The following is a 27,000-nucleotide window of genomic DNA, read 5'->3' on the forward strand; positions in this document are numbered from 1 at the left end:
CTTCCCAGTGATTGAAACTGCTCACCTTTAAAATAATACAATATATTTTTTAATATAGCTAAGCATTTGACTGTTATATATTCTTTCATAGAATGTTTTATTAATGTATATTTTTGTAATATTATGAGTTAAAATGTTTATTGTTTTTAAATGTATGAAACATACCTTGTTGCTTTTTCCTGGCCTTGTCGCATATGGCTGGTCTTAGGTGGACTGTATCGCCATTTGGTAGTACGCACCTTCTAGAACACAGGAGGACACCTAGACAAGATTTCTTCAAGATGTGCACATTATGGTTGTTTGTATGCCTCATTGCCCATCCAGAAGCGTGTCTCTTGGCCTGCCTCACAATTCGACGGGTACACCAGGCGACAATGGCCATCAGCCCATTCTTCCCAGTGATTGAAACTGCTCACCTTTAAAATAATACAATATATTTTTTAATATAGCTAAGCATTTGACTGTTATATATTCTTTCATAGAATGTTTTATTAATGTATGTTTTTGTAATATTATGAGTTAAAATGTTTATTGTTTTTAAATGTATGAAACATACCTTGTTGCTTTTTCCTGGCCTTGTCGCATATGGCTGGTCTTAGGTGGACTGTATCGCCATTTGGTAGTACGCACCTTCTAGAACACAGGAGGACACCTAGACAAGATTTCTTCAAGATGTGTACATTATGGTTGTTTGTATTCCTCATTGCCCATCCAGAAGCGTGTCTCTTGGCCTCCTCACAATTCGACGGGTACACCAGGCGACAATGGCCATCAGCCCATTCTTCCCAGTGATTGAAACTGCTCACCTTTAAAATAATACAATATATTTTTTAATGTAGCTAAGCATTTGACTGTTATATATTCTTTCATAGAATGTTTTATTAATGTATAGTTTTTGTAATATTATGAGTTAAAATGTTTATTGTTTTTAAATGTATGAAACATACCTTGTTGCTTTTTCCTGGCCTTGTCGCATATGGCTGGTCTTAGGTGGACTGTATCGCCATTTGGTAGTACGCACCTTCTAGAACACAGGAGGACACCTAGACAAGATTTCTTCAAGATGTGCACATTATGGTTGTTTGTATTCCTCATTGCCCATCCAGAAGCGTGTCTCTTGGCCTCCTCACAATTCGACGGGTACACCAGGCGACAATGGCCATCAGCCCATTCTTCCCAGTGATTGAAACTGCTCACCTTTAAAATAATACAATATATTTTTTAATATAGCTAAGCATTTGACTGTTATATATTCTTTCATAGAATGTTTTATTAATGTATATTTTTGTAATATTATGAGTTAAAATGTTTATTGTTTTTAAATGTATGAAACATACCTTGTTGCTTTTTCCTGGCCTTGTCGCATATGGCTGGTCTTAGGTGGACTGTATCGCCATTTGGTAGTACGCACCTTCTAGAACACAGGAGGACACCTAGACAAGATTTCTTCAAGATGTGCACATTATGGTTGTTTGTATTCCTCATTGCCCATCCAGAAGCGTGTCTCTTGGCCTCCTCACAATTCGACGGGTACACCAGGCGACAATGGCCATCAGCCCATTCTTCCCAGTGATTGAAACTGCTCACCTTTAAAATAATACAATATATTTTTTAATATAGCTAAGCATTTGACTGTTATATATTCTTTCATAGAATGTTTTATTAATGTATATTTTTGTAATATTATGAGTTAAAATGTTTATTGTTTTTAAATGTATGAAACATACCTTGTTGCTTTTTCCTGGCCTTGTCGCATATGGCTGGTCTTAGGTGGACTGTATCGCCATTTGGTAGTACGCACCTTCTAGAACACAGGAGGACACCTAGACAAGATTTCTTCAAGATGTGCACATTATGGTTGTTTGTATTCCTCATTGCCCATCCAGAAGCGTGTCTCTTGGCCTCCTCACAATTCGACGGGTACACCAGGCGACAATGGCCATCAGCCCATTCTTCCCAGTGATTGAAACTGCTCACCTTTAAAATAATACAATATATTTTTTAATGTAGCTAAGCATTTGACTGTTATATATTCTTTCATAGAATGTTTTATTAATGTATATTTTTGTAATATTATGAGTTAAAATGTTTATTGTTTTTAAATGTATGAAACATACCTTGTTGCTTTTTCCTGGCCTTGTCGCATATGGCTGGTCTTAGGTGGACTGTATCGCCATTTGGTAGTACGCACCTTCTAGAACACAGGAGGACACCTAGACAAGATTTCTTCAAGATGTGCACATTATGGTTGTTTGTATTCCTCATTGCCCATCCAGAAGCGTGTCTCTTGGCCTCCTCACAATTCGACGGGTACACCAGGCGACAATGGCCATCAGCCCATTCTTCCCAGTGATTGAAACTGCTCACCTTTAAAATAATACAATATATTTTTTAATATAGCTAAGCATTTGACTGTTATATATTCTTTCATAGAATGTTTTATTAATGTATATTTTGTTTTATACCTACACGCAATTTCCAGTTCCTTTATTTCCGTTAATATAGTTTTTTACTTTATATTATTTATTTTGATTAAAAAAAGAAAAATTGTAAAAGTCGGTACTGTCGCGATTATATTTAATTTATATCCGTGTATAAGCGTTATAATTGTGGATAGAATTTCTTATTAATTACATATGTATATAGTTTAAATATTAAGCTAAATATAAAAAATACAAACAAAAAATATCCACCATCAAAACCCTCTAACCTCAGTCGTCATCTCGCGTAGTACCGCATCTTCTAAATAACAATACGAAACACATGGAAGTTAAGAATTCATGCCGCTGGGCAAGCTTCTCAATTCAAAAACTTGAATTATTGCATTGTTGCATTAAAATGCAGATTGTATAAATGTGTTCCGGATAGTAGACCCATTTCCAGAATTAGTAGTTCTCTTGGAAACCGGATGCTGCATGTCTTAAGATAGCGACGGGTAACACTCTATTGGCGTAACAATATGCCATCAGCCACATATCTTGCCTGAGCTGATTGAAAACTGCTTATACCTTTAAAATATCATACAAATTTGCTAAGATTTTTTTAGTAGTTTTAACATACTAAGCATGTATCCTGATCTGTTAAAATTTTTCCTAAAGCTCTACTTTTATCATTAGAAATAAGTTAATTAATGTTAACGATGTTTTTTTCTTGGTAAAATATTGACTGAGTTAAAATGTTTAACTTTTGGTTTCCAATTAAATGTAATTGACAGTAACAATACGTTTCTTGGTTGCTATAATAAGTAGGTACCTGGCCTAATAGTCGCATAATGTAGACTGTAGTCTATAGGTGGACTGTATCGCCATTATGGTTGTTCGCACCTTCAATAAGAAGTTAACACGAGCGTGTACAATCCTAGAACAGTAGATTTTTACTGTGACAAAAAATAGATAGTGAACCGAATATTACAGATTGAGTATGTATTGTATTCCTTGCATATAGACTCCATCCTTAGAAGTTACAGGCAGTCTCTTGGCCCTAATTCATCCGAATTACGCAGCGTTATGAAATATGATTATTCAAAAACCATTGGCGGACAATCGGCCATCGAGCCCATTGGTGTGCCAGTTGATTGTTAACTGCTAAGAGCACTTGTATAAGATAATATCTTTATATTGTTTTAAAAATAATAGCTAAACATCTTTGTCTGTCTGAGCTATACCTGTTTCAGATGAATTGTTTTATTAATGTATTTCGTTTACAGTAATATTATGAGTTAAAATGTTTATTGTTTTTAAATGTATGAAACATACCTTGTTGCTTTTTCCTGGCCTTGTCGCATATGGCTGGTCTTAGGTGGACTGTATCGCCATTTGGTAGTACGCACCTTCTAGAACACAGGAGGACACCTAGACAAGATTTCTTCAAGATGTGCACATTATGGTTGTTTGTATTCCTCATTGCCCATCCAGAAGCGTGTCTCTTGGCCTCCTCACAATTCGACGGGTACACCAGGCGACAATGGCCATCAGCCCATTCTTCCCAGTGATTGAAACTGCTCACCTTTAAAATAATACAATATATTTTTTAATATAGCTAAGCATTTGACTGTTATATATTCTTTCATAGAATGTTTTATTAATGTATATTTTTGTAATATTATGAGTTAAAATGTTTATTGTTTTTAAATGTATGAAACATACCTTGTTGCTTTTTCCTGGCCTTGTCGCATATGGCTGGTCTTAGGTGGACTGTATCGCCATTTGGTAGTACGCACCTTCTAGAACACAGGAGGACACCTAGACAAGATTTCTTCAAGATGTGCACATTATGGTTGTTTGTATTCCTCATTGCCCATCCAGAAGCGTGTCTCTTGGCCTCCTCACAATTCGACGGGTACACCAGGCGACAATGGCCATCAGCCCATTCTTCCCAGTGATTGAAACTGCTCACCTTTAAAATAATACAATATATTTTTTAATATAGCTAAGCATTTGACTGTTATATATTCTTTCATAGAATGTTTTATTAATGTATATTTTTGTAATATTATGAGTTAAAATGTTTATTGTTTTTAAATGTATGAAACATACCTTGTTGCTTTTTCCTGGCCTTGTCGCATATGGCTGGTCTTAGGTGGACTGTATCGCCATTTGGTAGTACGCACCTTCTAGAACACAGGAGGACACCTAGACAAGATTTCTTCAAGATGTGCACATTATGGTTGTTTGTATTCCTCATTGCCCATCCAGAAGCGTGTCTCTTGGCCTCCTCACAATTCGACGGGTACACCAGGCGACAATGGCCATCAGCCCATTCTTCCCAGTGATTGAAACTGCTCACCTTTAAAATAATACAATATATTTTTTAATATAGCTAAGCATTTGACTGTTATATATTCTTTCATAGAATGTTTTATTAATGTATATTTTTGTAATATTATGAGTTAAAATGTTTATTGTTTTTAAATGTATGAAACATACCTTGTTGCTTTTTCCTGGCCTTGTCGCATATGGCTGGTCTTAGGTGGACTGTATCGCCATTTGGTAGTACGCACCTTCTAGAACACAGGAGGACACCTAGACAAGATTTCTTCAAGATGTGCACATTATGGTTGTTTGTATTCCTCATTGCCCATCCAGAAGCGTGTCTCTTGGCCTCCTCACAATTCGACGGGTACACCAGGCGACAATGGCCATCAGCCCATTCTTCCCAGTGATTGAAACTGCTCACCTTTAAAATAATACAATATATTTTTTAATATAGCTAAGCATTTGACTGTTATATATTCTTTCATAGAATGTTTTATTAATGTATATTTTTGTAATATTATGAGTTAAAATGTTTATTGTTTTTAAATGTATGAAACATACCTTGTTGCTTTTTCCTGGCCTTGTCGCATATGGCTGGTCTTAGGTGGACTGTATCGCCATTTGGTAGTACGCACCTTCTAGAACACAGGAGGACACCTAGACAAGATTTCTTCAAGATGTGCACATTATGGTTGTTTGTATTCCTCATTGCCCATCCAGAAGCGTGTCTCTTGGCCTCCTCACAATTCGACGGGTACACCAGGCGACAATGGCCATCAGCCCATTCTTCCCAGTGATTGAAACTGCTCACCTTTAAAATAATACAATATATTTTTTAATATAGCTAAGCATTTGACTGTTATATATTCTTTCATAGAATGTTTTATTAATGTATATTTTTGTAATATTATGAGTTAAAATGTTTATTGTTTTTAAATGTATGAAACATACCTTGTTGCTTTTTCCTGGCCTTGTCGCATATGGCTGGTCTTAGGTGGACTGTATCGCCATTTGGTAGTACGCACCTTCTAGAACACAGGAGGACACCTAGACAAGATTTCTTCAAGATGTGCACATTATGGTTGTTTGTATTCCTCATTGCCCATCCAGAAGCGTGTCTCTTGGCCTCCTCACAATTCGACGGGTACACCAGGCGACAATGGCCATCAGCCCATTCTTCCCAGTGATTGAAACTGCTCACCTTTAAAATAATACAATATATTTTTTAATATAGCTAAGCATTTGACTGTTATATATTCTTTCATAGAATGTTTTATTAATGTATATTTTTGTAATATTATGAGTTAAAATGTTTATTGTTTTTAAATGTATGAAACATACCTTGTTGCTTTTTCCTGGCCTTGTCGCATATGGCTGGTCTTAGGTGGACTGTATCGCCATTTGGTAGTACGCACCTTCTAGAACACAGGAGGACACCTAGACAAGATTTCTTCAAGATGTGCACATTATGGTTGTTTGTATTCCTCATTGCCCATCCAGAAGCGTGTCTCTTGGCCTCCTCACAATTCGACGGGTACACCAGGCGACAATGGCCATCAGCCCATTCTTCCCAGTGATTGAAACTGCTCACCTTTAAAATAATACAATATATTTTTTAATATAGCTAAGCATTTGACTGTTATATATTCTTTCATAGAATGTTTTATTAATGTATATTTTTGTAATATTATGAGTTAAAATGTTTATTGTTTTTAAATGTATGAAACATACCTTGTTGCTTTTTCCTGGCCTTGTCGCATATGGCTGGTCTTAGGTGGACTGTATCGCCATTTGGTAGTACGCACCTTCTAGAACACAGGAGGACACCTAGACAAGATTTCTTCAAGATGTGCACATTATGGTTGTTTGTATTCCTCATTGCCCATCCAGAAGCGTGTCTCTTGGCCTCCTCACAATTCGACGGGTACACCAGGCGACAATGGCCATCAGCCCATTCTTCCCAGTGATTGAAACTGCTCACCTTTAAAATAATACAATATATTTTTTAATATAGCTAAGCATTTGACTGTTATATATTCTTTCATAGAATGTTTTATTAATGTATATTTTTGTAATATTATGAGTTAAAATGTTTATTGTTTTTAAATGTATGAAACATACCTTGTTGCTTTTTCCTGGCCTTGTCGCATATGGCTGGTCTTAGGTGGACTGTATCGCCATTTGGTAGTACGCACCTTCTAGAACACAGGAGGACACCTAGACAAGATTTCTTCAAGATGTGCACATTATGGTTGTTTGTATTCCTCATTGGCCATCCAGAAGCGTGTCTCTTGGGCTCCTCACAATTCGACGGGTACACCAGGCGACAATGGCCATCAGCCCATTCTTCCCAGTGATTGAAACTGCTCACCTTTAAAATAATACAATATATTTTTTAATATAGCTAAGCATTTGACTGTTATATATTCTTTCATAGAATGTTTTATTAATGTATATTTTTGTAATATTATGAGTTAAAATGTTTATTGTTTTTAAATGTATGAAACATACCTTGTTGCTTTTTCCTGGCCTTGTCGCATATGGCTGGTCTTAGGTGGACTGTATCGCCATTTGGTAGTACGCACCTTCTAGAACACAGGAGGACACCTAGACAAGATTTCTTCAAGATGTGCACATTATGGTTGTTTGTATTCCTCATTGCCCATCCAGAAGCGTGTCTCTTGGCCTCCTCACAATTCGACGGGTACACCAGGCGACAATGGCCATCAGCCCATTCTTCCCAGTGATTGAAACTGCTCACCTTTAAAATAATACAATATATTTTTTAATGTAGCTAAGCATTTGACTGTTATATATTCTTTCATAGAATGTTTTATTAATGTATATTTTTGTAATATTATGAGTTAAAATGTTTATTGTTTTTAAATGTATGAAACATACCTTGTTGCTTTTTCCTGGCCTTGTCGCATATGGCTGGTCTTAGGTGGACTGTATCGCCATTTGGTAGTACGCACCTTCTAGAACACAGGAGGACACCTAGACAAGATTTCTTCAAGATGTGCACATTATGGTTGTTTGTATTCCTCATTGCCCATCCAGAAGCGTGTCTCTTGGCCTCCTCACAATTCGACGGGTACACCAGGCGACAATGGCCATCAGCCCATTCTTCCCAGTGATTGAAACTGCTCACCTTTAAAATAATACAATATATTTTTTAATATAGCTAAGCATTTGACTGTTATATATTCTTTCATAGAATGTTTTATTAATGTATATTTTGTTTTATACCTACACGCAATTTCCAGTTTCTTTATTTCCATTAATATAGTTTTTTACTTTATATTATTTATTTTGATTAAAAAAAGAAAAATTGTAAAAGTCGGTACTGTCGCGATTATATTTAAGTTATATCCGTGTATAAGCGTTATAATTGTGGATAGAATTTCTTATTAATTACATATGAATATAGTTTAAATATTAAGCTAAATATAAAAAATACAAACAAAAAATATCCACCATCAAAACCCTCTAACCTCAGGCGTCATGTCGCATATGCTGAGTCTATAGGTGGACTGTATACGAAACCATTTGGTAAGTTACGCACCTTCTATGCACGCTGGAGGACATCTTCTCAGATTCAAAAACTTTTACTTCATTGCATGTGTTGCATTAAAAAAATGCAGATTGTATAAATGTGTTCCGGATAGTAGAAACCATTTCCAGAATGCGTAGTTCTATTGGCCTCCGGACGATGTATGTCGTACGATAGCATAAAGATACTACTCTATTGGCGTAACAATAGGCCATCAGCCACATATCTTGCCAGTGAACTGAGAAAACTGCTTATACCTTTAAAATTATCATACAAATTTGCTAAGATTTTCTTTTAGTAAGTCTAAGCATACTTGACATGTATCCTTATATTTAAACTTTTCCTAAAGCTCTACTTTTATCATTATAAATAAATTAATAATGTTAACGATGTTTTTTTCTTGGTAAAATATTGACTAAGATAAAATGTTTAACTTTTTGGTTTCCAATTAAATTAATTGACAGTAACAATCGTTTATTGGTTGCTATAATAAGTAGGTACATGACCTAATAATATAGAATATGTATACTGTATCTTATAGGTAATACTAAAGTATTGTGTTCACAATACAATAAGAAGTTAAAACGAGCGTGTACAATAATAATAACAGTAGATTTTTATGTGACAAAAACTAGATAATGAACCGAATAGCTTACAGCATTGAGTATATATTGTATACATTGAATATATACTCAATACTGACAAGTTACAGGCAGTATAAAAGCCCTAATTCATCCGAATTAAGCAGCGTTATGAAATATGACTATTCAAAAAACCATTTGGCGAAATCGGACGAGTCCATTGGTGTGGTTTATTTTAATGTAAGAGCACTTGTATAAGAAATATTTTATATTGTTTTTAAAAATAATATAAAAATCTTTGTTGTCTGAGCTAACCTGTTTAGATTAATTGTTTTAATATGTTTGCCAGTTGACAATAATATTATGAGTTAAAATGTTTATTGTTTTTAAATGTATGAAACATACCTTGTTGCTTTTTCCTGGCCTTGTCGCATATGGCTGGTCTTAGGTGGACTGTATCGCCATTTGGTAGTACGCACCTTCTAGAACACAGGAGGACACCTAGACAAGATTTCTTCAAGATGTGCACATTATGGTTGTTTGTATTCCTCATTGCCCATCCAGAAGCGTGTCTCTTGGCCTCCTCACAATTCGACGGGTACACCAGGCGACAATGGCCATCAGCCCATTCTTCCCAGTGATTGAAACTGCTCACCTTTAAAATAATACAATATATTTTTTAATATAGCTAAGCATTTGACTGTTATATATTCTTTCATAGAATGTTTTATTAATGTATATTTTTGTAATATTATGAGTTAAAATGTTTATTGTTTTTAAATGTATGAAACATACCTTGTTGCTTTTTCCTGGCCTTGTCGCATATGGCTGGTCTTAGGTGGACTGTATCGCCATTTGGTAGTACGCACCTTCTAGAACACAGGAGGACACCTAGACAAGATTTCTTCAAGATGTGCACATTATGGTTGTTTGTATTCCTCATTGCCCATCCAGAAGCGTGTCTCTTGGCCTCCTCACAATTCGACGGGTACACCAGGCGACAATGGCCATCAGCCCATTCTTCCCAGTGATTGAAACTGCTCACCTTTAAAATAATACAATATATTTTTTAATATAGCTAAGCATTTGACTGTTATATATTCTTTCATAGAATGTTTTATTAATGTATATTTTTGTAATATTATGAGTTAAAATGTTTATTGTTTTTAAATGTATGAAACATACCTTGTTGCTTTTTCCTGGCCTTGTCGCATATGGCTGGTCTTAGGTGGACTGTATCGCCATTTGGTAGTACGCACCTTCTAGAACACAGGAGGACACCTAGACAAGATTTCTTCAAGATGTGCACATTATGGTTGTTTGTATTCCTCATTGCCCATCCAGAAGCGTGTCTCTTGGCCTCCTCACAATTCGACGGGTACACCAGGCGACAATGGCCATCAGCCCATTCTTCCCAGTGATTGAAACTGCTCACCTTTAAAATAATACAATATATTTTTTAATATAGCTAAGCATTTGACTGTTATATATTCTTTCATAGAATGTTTTATTAATGTATATTTTTGTAATATTATGAGTTAAAATGTTTATTGTTTTTAAATGTATGAAACATACCTTGTTGCTTTTTCCTGGCCTTGTCGCATATGGCTGGTCTTAGGTGGACTGTATCGCCATTTGGTAGTACGCACCTTCTAGAACACAGGAGGACACCTAGACAAGATTTCTTCAAGATGTGCACATTATGGTTGTTTGTATTCCTCATTGCCCATCCAGAAGCGTGTCTCTTGGCCTCCTCACAATTCGACGGGTACACCAGGCGACAATGGCCATCAGCCCATTCTTCCCAGTGATTGAAACTGCTCACCTTTAAAATAATACAATATATTTTTTAATATAGCTAAGCATTTGACTGTTATATATTCTTTCATAGAATGTTTTATTAATGTATATTTTGTTTTATACCTACACGCAATTTCCAGTTCCTTTATTTCCGTTAATATAGTTTTTTACTTTATATTATTTATTTTGATTAAAAAAAGAAAAATTGTAAAAGTCGGTACTGTCGCGATTATATTTAATTTATATCCGTGTATAAGCGTTATAATTGTGGATAGAATTTCTTATTAATTACATATGTATATAGTTTAAATATTAAGCTAAATATAAAAAATACAAACAAAAAATATCCACCATCAAAACCCTCTAACCTCAGTCGTCATCTCGCATAAACCGAATCTTATAAATAACAAATACGAAACAAATTTAAGTTAAGAATTCATGCCGCTGGGTAATCTTCTCAATTCAAAAACTTTTAATTATTGCATTTGTTGCATTAAAATGCAGATTGTATAAATGTGTTAAGGATAGTAGAAAACATTTCAAAAATTATTAGTTTTATTGGAAAACGGATGATGTATGTCTTAAGATAGCATAAAAGATAATAATATATTTTTGTAAAAATATGCTATCAGCCAAATGATTTTGCCTGAACTGAGAAAAATAATTATACCTAAAAAATTATCATACAAATTTGCTAAGATTTTCTTTTAGTAAGTTTTAACATACTAAACATGTATCCTTATATTTTAAAATTTTTCCTAAAGCTCTACTTTTATCATTATAAATAAATTAATTAATGTTAACGATTTTTTTTTCTTGGTAAAAAATTGACTAAGATAAAAAGTTTAACTTTTTGGTTTCCAATTAAATTAATTGACAGTAACAATCGTTTATTGGTTTCTATAATAAGTAGGTACATTACCTAATAATATATAATAATGTATACTGTATTTTATAGGTAATAATAAATTATTGTTGTTCACAATACAATAAGAAGTTAAAACGAGCGTGTACAATAATAATAACAGTAGATTTTTATGTGACAAAAAATAGATAATGAACCGAATAGCTTACAGCATTGAGTATATGTTGTATACATTGAATATATACTCAATACTTAAAAGTTACAGGCAGTATAAAAACCCTAATTAATCCGAATCTAAGCAGCGTTATGAAATATGATTATTCAAAAAAAAAATTGGCGGAAATCGGACGAGTCTATTGGTGTGGTTTATTTTTAATGTAAGAGCACTTGTATAAGAAATATTTTTACATTGTTTTTAAAAATAATATAAAAATCTTTGTTGTCTGAGCTAACCTGTTTAGATTAATTGTTTTAATATGTTTTCCAGTTCACAAAATATTATGAGTTAAAATGTTTATTGTTTTTAAATGTATGAAACATACCTTGTTGCTTTTTCCTGGCCTTGTCGCATATGGCTGGTCTTAGGTGGACTGTATCGCCATTTGGTAGTACGCACCTTCTAGAACACAGGAGGACACCTAGACAAGATTTCTTCAAGATGTGCACATTATGGTTGTTTGTATTCCTCATTGCCCATCCAGAAGCGTGTCTCTTGGCCTCCTCACAATTCGACGGGTACACCAGGCGACAATGGCCATCAGCCCATTCTTCCCAGTGATTGAAACTGCTCACCTTTAAAATAATACAATATATTTTTTAATATAGCTAAGCATTTGACTGTTATATATTCTTTCATAGAATGTTTTATTAATGTATATTTTGTTTTATACCTACACGCAATTTCCAGTTTCTTTATTTCCATTAATATAGTTTTTTACTTTATATTATTTATTTTGATTAAAAAAAGAAAAATTGTAAAAGTCGGTACTGTCGCGATTATATTTAAGTTATATCCGTGTATAAGCGTTATAATTGTGGATAGAATTTCTTATTAATTACATATGTATATAGTTTAAATATTAAGCTAAATATAAAAAATACAAACAAAAAATATCCACCATCAAAACCCTCTAACCTCAGTCGTCATCTCCCATAAACCTGAATCATATAAATAACAAATACGAAACAAATTTAAGTTAAGAATTTATGCCGCTGGGTAATCTTCTCAATTCAAGAACTTTTATTATTGCATTTGTTGCATTAAAAAAATGCAGATTGTATAAATGTGTTAAGGATAGTAGAAACATTTCAAAAATTGTTAGTTTTATTGGACAACGGACGATGTATGTCGTAAGATAGCATATAAGATAACATATATTTTTGTGACAATAGCTATCAGCCAATTTTTTGCCTGAACTGAGAAAAATAATTATACCTAAAAATTATCATACAAATTTGCTAAGATTTTCTTTTAGTAAGTTTTAACATACTAAACATGTATCCTTATATTTAAAAACTTTTCCTAAAGCTCTACTTTTATCATTATAAATAAATTAATAAATGTTAACGATTTTTTTTCTTGGTAAAAATTGACTAAGATAAAAAGTTTAACTTTTTGGTTTCCAATTAAATTAATTGACAGTAACAATCGTTTATTGGTTTCTATAATAAGTAGGTACATTACCTAATAATATATAATATGTATACTGTATTTTATAGGTAATAATAGATATGTTGTTCACAATACAATAAGAAGTTAAAACGAGCGTGTACAATAATAATAACAGTAGATTTTTATGTGACAAAAATAGATAATGAACCGAATAGCTTACAGCATTGAGTATATATTGTATACATTGAATATATACTCAATACTTAAAAGTTACAGGCAGTATAAAAACCCTAATTAATCCGAATAAGCAGCGTTATGACATATGATTATTCAACAAAACATTTGGCGGAAATCGGACGAGTCCATTGGTGTGGTTTATTGTTAACTGCTACGAGCACTTGTATAAATAATATCTTTATATTGTTTTTAAAAATAATAGCTAAGCATCTTTGTCTGTCTGAGCTAACTGTTTCAGATGAATTGTTTTATTAATGTTTGCCAGTTTACTGTAATATTATGAGTTAAAATGTTTATTGTTTTTAAATGTATGAAACATACCTTGTTGCTTTTTCCTGGCCTTGTCGCATATGGCTGGTCTTAGGTGGACTGTATCGCCATTTGGTAGTACGCACCTTCTAGAACACAGGAGGACACCTAGACAAGATTTCTTCAAGATGTGCACATTATGGTTGTTTGTATTCCTCATTGCCCATCCAGAAGCGTGTCTCTTGGCCTCCTCACAATTCGACGGGTACACCAGGCGACAATGGCCATCAGCCCATTCTTCCCAGTGATTGAAACTGCTCACCTTTAAAATAATACAATATATTTTTTAATATAGCTAAGCATTTGACTGTTATATATTCTTTCATAGAATGTTTTATTAATGTATGTTTTTGTAATATTATGAGTTAAAATGTTTATTGTTTTTAAATGTATGAAACATACCTTGTTGCTTTTTCCTGGCCTTGTCGCATATGGCTGGTCTTAGGTGGACTGTATCGCCATTTGGTAGTACGCACCTTCTAGAACACAGGAGGACACCTAGACAAGATTTCTTCAAGATGTGCACATTATGGTTGTTTGTATTCCTCATTGCCCATCCAGAAGCGTGTCTCTTGGCCTCCTCACAATTCGACGGGTACACCAGGCGACAATGGCCATCAGCCCATTCTTCCCAGTGATTGAAACTGCTCACCTTTAAAATAATACAATATATTTTTTAATATAGCTAAGCATTTGACTGTTATATATTCTTTCATAGAATGTTTTATTAATGTATATTTTTGTAATATTATGAGTTAAAATGTTTATTGTTTTTAAATGTATGAAACATACCTTGTTGCTTTTTCCTGGCCTTGTCGCATATGGCTGGTCTTAGGTGGACTGTATCGCCATTTGGTAGTACGCACCTTCTAGAACACAGGAGGACACCTAGACAAGATTTCTTCAAGATGTGCACATTATGGTTGTTTGTATTCCTCATTGCCCATCCAGAAGCGTGTCTCTTGGCCTCCTCACAATTCGACGGGTACACCAGGCGACAATGGCCATCAGCCCATTCTTCCCAGTGATTGAATCTGCTCACCTTTAAAATAATACAATATATTTTTTAATATAGCTAAACATTTGACTGTTATATATTCTTTCATAGAATGTTTTATTAATGTATATTTTGTTTTATACCTACACGCAATTTCCAGTTCCTTTATTTCCGTTAATATAGTTTTTTACTTTATATTATTTATTTTGATTAAAAAAAGAAAAATTGTAAAAGTCGGTACTGTCGCGATTATATTTAATTTATATCCGTGTATAAGCGTTATAATTGTGGATAGAATTTCTTATTAATTACATATGTATATAGTTTAAATATTAAGCTAAATATAAAAAATACAAACAAAAAATATCCACCATCAAAACCCTCTAACCTCAGTCGTCATCTCGCATAAACCGAATCTTATAAATAACAAATACGAAACAAATTTAAGTTAAGAATTCATGCCGCTGGGTAATCTTCTCAATTCAAAAACTTTTAATTATTGCATTTGTTGCATTAAAATGCAGATTGTATAAATGTGTTAAGGATAGTAGAAAACATTTCAAAAATTATTAGTTTTATTGGAAAAAACGGATGATGTATGTCTTAAGATAGCATAAAAGATAATAATATATTTTTGTAAAAATATGCTATCAGCCAAATGATTTTGCCTGAACTGAGAAAAATAATTATACCTAAAAAATTATCATACAAATTTGCTAAGATTTTCTTTTAGTAAGTTTTAACATACTAAACATGTATCCTTATATTTTAAAATTTTTCCTAAAGCTCTACTTTTATCATTATAAATAAATTAATTAATGTTAACGATTTTTTTTTCTTGGTAAAAAATTGACTAAGATAAAAAGTTTAACTTTTTGGTTTCCAATTAAATTAATTGACAGTAACAATCGTTTATTGGTTTCTATAATAAGTAGGTACATTACCTAATAATATATAATAATGTATACTGTATTTTATAGGTAATAATAAATTATTGTTGTTCACAATACAATAAGAAGTTAAAACGAGCGTGTACAATAATAATAACAGTAGATTTTTATTGTGACAAAAAATAGATAATGAACCGAATAGCTTACAGCATTGAGTATATTTTGTATACATTGAATATATACTCAATACTTAAAAGTTACAGGCAGTATAAAAACCCTAATTAATCCGAATTAAGCAGCGTTATGAAATATGATTATTCAAAAAAAAAAATTGGCGGAAATCGGACGAGTCTATTGGTGTGGTTTATTTTTAATGTAAGAGCACTTGTATAAGAAATATTTTTATATTGTTTTTAAAATAATAAAAAATCTTTGTTGTCTGAGCTAACCTGTTTAGATTAATTGTTTTAATATGTTTTCCAGTTCACAATAATATTATGAGTTAAAATGTTTATTGTTTTTAAATGTATGAAACATACCTTGTTGCTTTTTCCTGGCCTTGTCGCATATGGCTGGTCTTAGGTGGACTGTATCGCCATTTGGTAGTACGCACCTTCTAGAACACAGGAGGACACCTAGACAAGATTTCTTCAAGATGTGCACATTATGGTTGTTTGTATTCCTCATTGCCCATCCAGAAGCGTGTCTCTTGGCCTCCTCACAATTCGACGGGTACACCAGGCGACAATGGCCATCAGCCCATTCTTCCCAGTGATTGAAACTGCTCACCTTTAAAATAATACAATATATTTTTTAATATAGCTAAGCATTTGACTGTTATATATTCTTTCATAGAATGTTTTATTAATGTATATTTTTGTAATATTATGAGTTAAAATGTTTATTGTTTTTAAATGTATGAAACATACCTTGTTGCTTTTTCCTGGCCTTGTCGCATATGGCTGGTCTTAGGTGGACTGTATCGCCATTTGGTAGTACGCACCTTCTAGAACACAGGAGGACACCTAGACAAGATTTCTTCAAGATGTGCACATTATGGTTGTTTGTATTCCTCATTGCCCATCCAGAAGCGTGTCTCTTGGCCTCCTCACAATTCGACGGGTACACCAGGCGACAATGGCCATCAGCCCATTCTTCCCAGTGATTGAAACTGCTCACCTTTAAAATAATACAATATATTTTTTAATATAGCTAAGCATTTGACTGTTATATATTCTTTCATAGAATGTTTTATTAATGTATATTTTTGTAATATTATGAGTTAAAATGTTTATTGTTTTTAAATGTATGAAACATACCTTGTTGCTTTTTCCTGGCCTTGTCGCATATGGCTGGTCTTAGGTGGACTGTATCGCCATTTGGTAGTACGCACCTTCTAGAACACAGGAGGACACCTAGACAAGATTTCTTCAAGATGTGCACATTATGGTTGTTTGTATTCCTCATTGCCCATCCAGAAGCGTGTCTCTTGGCCTCCTCACAATTCGACGGGTACACCAGGCGACAATGGCCATCAGCCCATTCTTCCCAGTGATTGAAACTGCTCACCTTTAAAATAATACAATATATTTTTTAATATAGCTAAGCATTTGACTGTTATATATTCTTTCATAGAATGTTTTATTAATGTATATTTTTGTAATATTATGAGTTAAAATGTTTATTGTTTTTAAATGTATGAAACATACCTTGTTGCTTTTTCCTGGCCTTGTCGCATATGGCTGGTCTTAGGTGGACTGTATCGCCATTTGGTAGTACGCACCTTCTAGAACACAGGAGGACACCTAGACAAGATTTCTTCAAGATGTGCACATTATGGTTGTTTGTATTCCTCATTGCCCATCCAGAAGCGTGTCTCTTGGCCTCCTCACAATTCGACGGGTACACCAGGCGACAATGGCCATCAGCCCATTCTTCCCAGTGATTGAAACTGCTCACCTTTAAAATAATACAATATATTTTTTAATATAGCTAAGCATTTGACTGTTATATATTCTTTCATAGAATGTTTTATTAATGTATATTTTTGTAATATTATGAGTTAAAATGTTTATTGTTTTTAAATGTATGAAACATACCTTGTTGCTTTTTCCTGGCCTTGTCGCATATGGCTGGTCTTAGGTGGACTGTATCGCCATTTGGTAGTACGCACCTTCTAGAACACAGGAGGACACCTAGACAAGATTTCTTCAAGATGTGCACATTATGGTTGTTTGTATTCCTCATTGCCCATCCAGAAGCGTGTCTCTTGGCCTCCTCACAATTCGACGGGTACACCAGGCGACAATGGCCATCAGCCCATTCTTCCCAGTGATTGAAACTGCTCACCTTTAAAATAATACAATATATTTTTTAATATAGCTAAGCATTTGACTGTTATATATTCTTTCATAGAATGTTTTATTAATGTATATTTTTGTAATATTATGAGTTAAAATGTTTATTGTTTTTAAATGTATGAAACATACCTTGTTGCTTTTTCCTGGCCTTGTCGCATATGGCTGGTCTTAGGTGGACTGTATCGCCATTTGGTAGTACGCACCTTCTAGAACACAGGAGGACACCTAGACAAGATTTCTTCAAGATGTGCACATTATGGTTGTTTGTATTCCTCATTGCCCATCCAGAAGCGTGTCTCTTGGCCTCCTCACAATTCGACGGGTACACCAGGCGACAATGGCCATCAGCCCATTCTTCCCAGTGATTGAAACTGCTCACCTTTAAAATAATACAATATATTTTTTAATATAGCTAAGCATTTGACTGTTATATATTCTTTCATAGAATGTTTTATTAATGTATATTTTTGTAATATTATGAGTTAAAATGTTTATTGTTTTTAAATGTATGAAACATACCTTGTTGCTTTTTCCTGGCCTTGTCGCATATGGCTGGTCTTAGGTGGACTGTATCGCCATTTGGTAGTACGCACCTTCTAGAACACAGGAGGACACCTAGACAAGATTTCTTCAAGATGTGCACATTATGGTTGTTTGTATTCCTCATTGCCCATCCAGAAGCGTGTCTCTTGGCCTCCTCACAATTCGACGGGTACACCAGGCGACAATGGCCATCAGCCCATTCTTCCCAGTGATTGAAACTGCTCACCTTTAAAATAATACAATATATTTTTTAATATAGCTAAGCATTTGACTGTTATATATTCTTTCATAGAATGTTTTATTAATGTATATTTTTGTAATATTATGAGTTAAAATGTTTATTGTTTTTAAATGTATGAAACATACCTTGTTGCTTTTTCCTGGCCTTGTCGCATATGGCTGGTCTTAGGTGGACTGTATCGCCATTTGGTAGTACGCACCTTCTAGAACACAGGAGGACACCTAGACAAGATTTCTTCAAGATGTGCACATTATGGTTGTTTGTATTCCTCATTGCCCATCCAGAAGCGTGTCTCTTGGCCTCCTCACAATTCGACGGGTACACCAGGCGACAATGGCCATCAGCCCATTCTTCCCAGTGATTGAAACTGCTCACCTTTAAAATAATACAATATATTTTTTAATATAGCTAAGCATTTGACTGTTATATATTCTTTCATAGAATGTTTTATTAATGTATATTTTTGTAATATTATGAGTTAAAATGTTTATTGTTTTTAAATGTATGAAACATACCTTGTTGCTTTTTCCTGGCCTTGTCGCATATGGCTGGTCTTAGGTGGACTGTATCGCCATTTGGTAGTACGCACCTTCTAGAACACAGGAGGACACCTAGACAAGATTTCTTCAAGATGTGCACATTATGGTTGTTTGTATTCCTCATTGCCCATCCAGAAGCGTGTCTCTTGGCCTCCTCACAATTCGACGGGTACACCAGGCGACAATGGCCATCAGCCCATTCTTCCCAGTGATTGAAACTGCTCACCTTTAAAATAATACAATATATTTTTTAATATAGCTAAGCATTTGACTGTTATATATTCTTTCATAGAATGTTTTATTAATGTATATTTTTGTAATATTATGAGTTAAAATGTTTATTGTTTTTAAATGTATGAAACATACCTTGTTGCTTTTTCCTGGCCTTGTCGCATATGGCTGGTCTTAGGTGGACTGTATCGCCATTTGGTAGTACGCACCTTCTAGAACACAGGAGGACACCTAGACAAGATTTCTTCAAGATGTGCACATTATGGTTGTTTGTATTCCTCATTGCCCATCCAGAAGCGTGTCTCTTGGCCTCCTCACAATTCGACGGGTACACCAGGCGACAATGGCCATCAGCCCATTCTTCCCAGTGATTGAAACTGCTCACCTTTAAAATAATACAATATATTTTTTAATATAGCTAAGCATTTGACTGTTATATATTCTTTCATAGAATGTTTTATTAGTGTATATTTTTGTAATATTATGAGTTAAAATGTTTATTGTTTTTAAATGTATGAAACATACCTTGTTGCTTTTTCCTGGCCTTGTCGCATATGGCTGGTCTTAGGTGGACTGTATCGCCATTTGGTAGTACGCACCTTCTAGAACACAGGAGGACACCTAGACAAGATTTCTTCAAGATGTGCACATTATGGTTGTTTGTATTCCTCATTGCCCATCCAGAAGCGTGTCTCTTGGCCTCCTCACAATTCGACGGGTACACCAGGTGACAATGGCCATCAGCCCATTCTTCCCATTGATTGAAACTGCTCACCTTTAAAATAATACAATATATTTTTTAATATAGCTAAGCATTTGACTGTTATATATTCTTTCATAGAATGTTTTATTAATGTATATTTTTGTAATATTATGAGTTAAAATGTTTATTGTTTTTAAATGTATGAAACATACCTTGTTGCTTTTTCCTGGCCTTGTCGCATATGGCTGGTCTTAGGTGGACTGTATCGCCATTTGGTAGTACGCACCTTCTAGAACACAGGAGGACACCTAGACAAGATTTCTTCAAGATGTGCACATTATGGTTGTTTGTATTCCTCATTGCCCATCCAGAAGCGTGTATCTTGGCCTCCTCACAATTCGACGGGTACACCAGGCGACAATGGCCATCAGCCCATTCTTCCCAGTGATTGAAACTGCTCACCTTTAAAATAATACAATATATTTTTTAATATAGCTAAGCATTTGACTGTTATATATTCTTTCATAGAATGTTTTATTAGTGTATATTTTTGTAATATTATGAGTTAAAATGTTTATTGTTTTTAAATGTATGAAACATACCTTGTTGCTTTTTCCTGGCCTTGTCGCATATGGCTGGTCTTAGGTGGACTGTATCGCCATTTGGTAGTACGCACCTTCTAGAACACAGGAGGACACCTAGACAAGATTTCTTCAAGATGTGCACATTATGGTTGTTTGTATTCCTCATTGCCCATCCAGAAGCGTGTCTCTTGGCCTCCTCACAATTCGACGGGTACACCAGGCGACAATGGCCATCAGCCCATTCTTCCCAGTGATTGAAACTGCTCACCTTTAAAATAATACAATATATTTTTTAATATAGCTAAGCATTTGACTGTTATATATTCTTTCATAGAATGTTTTATTAATGTATATTTTTGTAATATTATGAGTTAAAATGTTTATTGTTTTTAAATGTATGAAACATACCTTGTTGCTTTTTCCTGGCCTTGTCGCATATGGCTGGTCTTAGGTGGACTGTATCGCCATTTGGTAGTACGCACCTTCTAGAACACAGGAGGACACCTAGACAAGATTTCTTCAAGATGTGCACATTATGGTTGTTTGTATTCCTCATTGCCCATCCAGAAGCGTGTCTCTTGGCCTCCTCACAATTCGACGGGTACACCAGGCGACAATGGCCATCAGCCCATTCTTCCCAGTGATTGAAACTGCTCACCTTTAAAATAATACAATATATTTTTTAATATAGCTAAGCATTTGACTGTTATATATTCTTTCATAGAATGTTTTATTAATGTATATTTTGTTTTATACCTACACGCAATTTCCAGTTCCTTTATTTCCGTTAATATAGTTTTTTACTTTATATTATTTATTTTGATTAAAAAAAGAAAATTTGTAAAAGTCGGTACTGTCGCGATTATATATAATTTATATCCGTGTATAAGCGTTATAATTGTGGATAGAATTTCTTATTAATTACATAAGTATATAGTTTAAATATTAAGCTAAATATAAAAAATACAAACAAAAAATATCCACCATCAAAACCCTCTAACCTCAGTCGTCATCTCGCATAAACCGAATCTTATAAATAACAAATACGAAACAAATTTAAGTTAAGAATTCATGCCGCTGGGTAATCTTCTCAATTCAAAAACTTTTAATTATTGCATTTGTTGCATTAAAAAAATGCAGATTGTATAAATGTGTTAAGGATAGTAGAAAACATTTCAAAAATTATTAGTTTTATTAGAAAAACGGATGATGTATGTCTTAAGATAGCATAAAAGATAATAATATATTTTTGTAAAAATATGCTATCAGCCAAATGATTTTGCCTGAACTGAGAAAAGTAATTATACCTAAAAAATATACCTATTTTTTAAAAAAATTACCATACAAATTTGCTAAGATTTTCTTTTAGTAAGTTTTAACATACTAAACATGTATCCTTATATTTAAAAATTTTCCTAAAGCTATACTTTTATCATTATAAATAAATTAATAAATGTTAACGATTTTTTTTTCTTGGTAAAAAATTGACTAAGATAAAAAGTTTAACTTTTTGGTTTCCAATTAAATTAATTGACAGTAACAATCGTTTATTGGTTTCTATAATAAGTAGGTACATTACCTAATAATATATAATAATGTATACTGTATTTTATAGGTAATAATAAATTATTGTTGTTCACAATACAATAAGAAGTTAAAACGAGCGTGTACAATAATAATAACAGTAGATTTTTATTGTGACAAAAAATAGATAATGAACCGAATAGCTTACAGCATTGAGTATATATTGTATACATTGAATATATACTCAATACTTAAAAGTTACAGGCAGTATAAAAACCCTAATTAATCCGAATTAAGCAGCGTTATGAAATATGATTTTTCAAAAAAAAATTTGGCGGAAATCGGACGAGTCCATTGGTGTGGTTTATTTTTAATGTAAGAGTACTTGTATAAGAAATATTTTTATATTGTTTTTAAAAATAATAAAAAAATCTTTGTTGTCTGAGCTAACCTGTTTAGATTAATTGTTTTAATATGTTTGCCAGTTCACAATAATATTATGAGTTAAAATGTTTATTGTTTTTAAATGTATGAAACATACCTTGTTGCTTTTTCCTGGCCTTGTCGCATATGGCTGGTCTTAGGTGGACTGTATCGCCATTTGGTAGTACGCACCTTCTAGAACACAGGAGGACACCTAGACAAGATTTCTTCAAGATGTGCACATTATGGTTGTTTGTATTCCTCATTGCCCATCCAGAAGCGTGTCTCTTGGCCTCCTCACAATTCGACGGGTACACCAGGCGACAATGGCCATCAGCCCATTCTTCCCAGTGATTGAAACTGCTCACCTTTAAAATAATACAATATATTTTTTAATATAGCTAAGCATTTGACTGTTATATATTCTTTCATAGAATGTTTTATTAATGTATATTTTGTTTTATACCTACACGCAATTTCCAGTTCCTTTATTTCCGTTAATATAGTTTTTTACTTTATATTATTTATTTTGATTAAAAAAAGAAAATTTGTAAAAGTCGGTACTGTCGCGATTATATTTAATTTATATCCGTGTATAAGCGTTATAATTGTGGATAGAATTTCTTATTAATTACATAAGTATATAGTTTAAATATTAAGCTAAATATAAAAAATATCCACCATCAAAACCCTCTAACCTCAGTCGTCATCTCGCATAAACCGAATCTTATAAATAACAAATACGAAACAAATTTAAGTTAAGAATTCGTGCCGCTGGGTAATCTTCTCAATTCAAAAACTTTTAATTATTGCATTTGTTGCATTAAAAAAATGCAGATTGTATAAATGTGTTAAGGATAGTAGAAAACATTTCAAAAATTATTAGTTTTATTGGAAAAACGGATGATGTATGTCGTAAGATAGCATATAAGATAATAATATATTTTTGTAAAAATAAGCTATCAGCCAAATTATTTTGCCTGAACTGAGAAAAATAATTATACATAAAAAATATACCTATTTTTTAAAAAAATTATCATACAAATTTGCTAAGATTTTCTTTTAGTAAGTTTTAACATACTAAACATGTATCCTTATATTTTAAAATTTTTCCTAAAGCTCTACTTTTATCATTATAAATTAATTAATTAATGTTAACGATTTTTTTTTCTTGGTAAAAAATTGACTAAGATAAAAAGTTTAACTTTTTGGTTTCCAATTAAATTAATTGACAGTAACAATCGTTTATTGGTTTCTATAATAAGTAGGTACATTACCTAATAATATATAATAATGTATACTGTATTTTATAGGTAATAATAAATTATTGTTGTTCACAATACAATAAGAAGTTAAAACGAGCGTGTACAATAATAATAACAGTAGATTTTTATTGTGACAAAAAATAGATAATGAACCGAATAGCTTACAGCATTGAGTATATATTGTATACATTGAATATATACTCAATACTTAAAAGTTACAGGCAGTATAAAAACCCTAATTAATCCGAATTAAGCAGCGTTATGAAATATGATTATTAAAACGTATATAATATGGTACTTTACATTTGGTATAATTGAGTCGTTGATATCCCAGTCGGCGATGCGAGAAATAGATTCTGTCGGTGGTCGACCACGAGAGTAACTGTATTCATTACTCATACTATGATCATGGTATTCTTGTTTGCTAAACAAAAAATGTATTAATGTTCATTAGTTCATTGATAAAAATTAGTCGATTTAAACTAAATAATACAATTTTTGTTTCACAACAATTATAATAATCAGTGCTGCTGTAAATAATGCCCACTATTCTCAAAATTTGTTATAAAAATAATACAGGGTGATTTAATAAAGGATAAGACACTGATTTTCTCTTAAAATAATTGCAATTTTGTAGTTTTTCTTTTCTTTTATGCTATTTTACAATAATATACAATTTTCGATTTTTTCTTTCTTAGTATTCTCCAGACATTGATTAACTTCTGAAACTATTGGTAACTTATACATATACATATACATTAAACTTTAAAAGTAATTATCTTAAACTGGTTAACGACCAATCAAATTTGTATTGCAATTAATCTTAGTTTAAAATGTTAATTAAATATAGACGTTACCACTAAGTCTAAAAAGTTGTTTAAGCTCTGGGAAATACTAAAATATTAAGTTATTTTATAATATTGTAAAATAACACAAACAAAATTACAAAATAGCAACTTTTAAGAAAATTTTAAGTGGAAATGCGTATCTCATTTGAATCACTATAAAACATATAGAGTATCTACCGATACGTTAAAAAATTTTAAAATATTTTTTATGATAACCCAACCATTGACTATTGAGACAATGATATAGGTTTTTAATTTGTTAGTTTTACGGAAGTTTTAGTATAAAATATTAAATGCGTTAAATTAGTCTACAAGCTGAATTTATATGAAAACTAATAGAAATTAATGACCTACAATTGTCCAACTAATAGAGATTGGTAGGCAATTGTTTTTTTCCTAGTCCCCGGTGAGTTTTACCGTTTATTTAAAAGTTATGTATATTTAATTCGTCGGTTTTTAGGAGTGTTTTAAGTGTAGATAGTAAGTAATACTATGTTATTATAAGAAGGACGACTATTCGAGTAATGTTAACTATTTAATACAAGCAGGTATATTTTTGGTTACGGATGTGCAGCACGTCTACTACATGTAACATCTACTAAAACGAAGTTATCAAAATCACAAAAATAAGTTTACGTAGGTACAGACAAGTGAACGGCCGACAATAGACGCCATAGACTATTACAACTATTATATATATATTACTAATAGTTAAAAAAAAGTTCCACATTTTTTATAGTTAAAATACAAATTGGGCATAAAATAATATGCTTTTATTAAGTTAAGCTCTAAGTGAAATTTGTATGCGTTTTACCTACTTTGGAATTTTGTATTTGATTTAAATAACCTTGATTACCTAACGATTATTATTTTTTGGATAAGCTTTTATATCAGTGCGCTCAACAGATCTTCCGCTATTACATAAACTTTAAAATGCTAATAAATACAAAAACCATAAATAAAAATGTCAAAACTAATTATTATGGATCAGTCAACATGTTTAGTCAATTTTTTTTGATTGATTGATAAACGTCAACAACATAAGTAATGCATGTTAACAATACTATTTATAATTTTAGAGTTTTGAGTTTTAAAAAGTATTACTTTAGTTTAATGGACCACAAATTGTATTGATGTTTAACATCAGAATATAGGTAGCTACAATTAGTAATTCATAGCATTTCAGTTAAACTACTATTTTTAATTCTCTTTGAGTTCTTATTAAGCTACGAAAATATGTTCAAATGAGTTTAAATCCTTCAATTATAATTTATAATATATTATATTTACCCCTTCGTGTTGGGCCTGTCGAGACATCTCTTAATTGTGCCAGACTAGCGACGGTATATTTTATATACAATTAAAAGACACACACGACAAAATTTACGAGGAAATTATACCTACCTACCTCTATTTATTGTGAGGATTTGTAAAGACAATTTTTTCGGAAAATCTGAATTTAAAGCAATAATTGTGTGCATAATATATCACGAGAATTCTTTATTAGTAGTTATTTCTTTATTATATCGTTACAGCTTACATTGAAAACGTTTTTACTACATTTCTAATAAGGTAGAAAATATAATATAATATTTAGTTCCACAGAATGCATTTTACTCGGATCAAGTTAATTATAGAGAAAAAAACAAAACCGAGAGATTAATACATTTGTTCAAATCCTTTAATATATTCAATATTTGGTTTATTGTCAATGTTGTTTTTACTTGAATTCAAAATTTTGTCGTTTGGTCATGTTATTATAATGTATACATTTTATACTTACAACATAGCGACCATGTCGGAACACTTTTGACTGAATTCTCTTTTGCGTTCACTTTGTGTACAGCTACTATAACCGAAAGTTAGCTGTAGGTTGTATATAGTAGTATAATACCTAGGCGGTACCTACACTAAACGGTAATAACGAAGAGTTTGATGAACGAGAAGATGAGAGAACGTGCGAGACGGACGAGCAACGACTGGGGTCGAGTAGCAAACAGTCACTGCCGGGCGCCGGCTGCTGGCTTGTTAGGCAGTCCTGTGCCGGCGGGTTCGCGTTGCCGGGGCCGACCTCGATCGACCAATGAGAAGTCAAGCCAAACCCACTGAAACGTTTACATTAAAAAAAAAATTAAAAAAAA

The 27,000-nt window shown here is 32.8% G+C and overlaps 1 protein-coding gene across 1 annotated transcript in view; it reads right to left on the reverse strand.

Annotated features, from left to right (window-relative positions):
* The window catches only part of LOC126839627 (transcription factor glial cells missing 2-like), a 38,757-nt gene extending 12,045 nt beyond the window's left edge, over positions 1-26,712 (reverse strand). The window contains exons 1-3 of the mRNA XM_050575022.1: positions 26,643-26,712; positions 24,315-24,435; positions 1,728-1,977 (exon numbers count right to left, since the gene is read on the reverse strand). Coding sequence (XP_050430979.1) covers positions 1,728-1,977; positions 24,315-24,435; positions 26,643-26,656 — 385 coding nt within the window. The 5' untranslated portion in view covers positions 26,657-26,712. The remainder of the gene's footprint in view (positions 1-1,727; positions 1,978-24,314; positions 24,436-26,642) is intronic.
* Between the last annotated feature and the right edge of the window lie 288 nt (positions 26,713-27,000).

The sequence above is a fragment of the Adelges cooleyi genome, unplaced genomic scaffold, assembly GCF_023614345.1.
Source record: "Adelges cooleyi isolate 19-005CV unplaced genomic scaffold, UGA_ACOO_1.1 ACOO_flye_CR_arks_rails_tigmint_CR_PRNA_307, whole genome shotgun sequence".
NCBI lineage: Eukaryota > Metazoa > Arthropoda > Insecta > Hemiptera > Adelgidae > Adelges > Adelges cooleyi.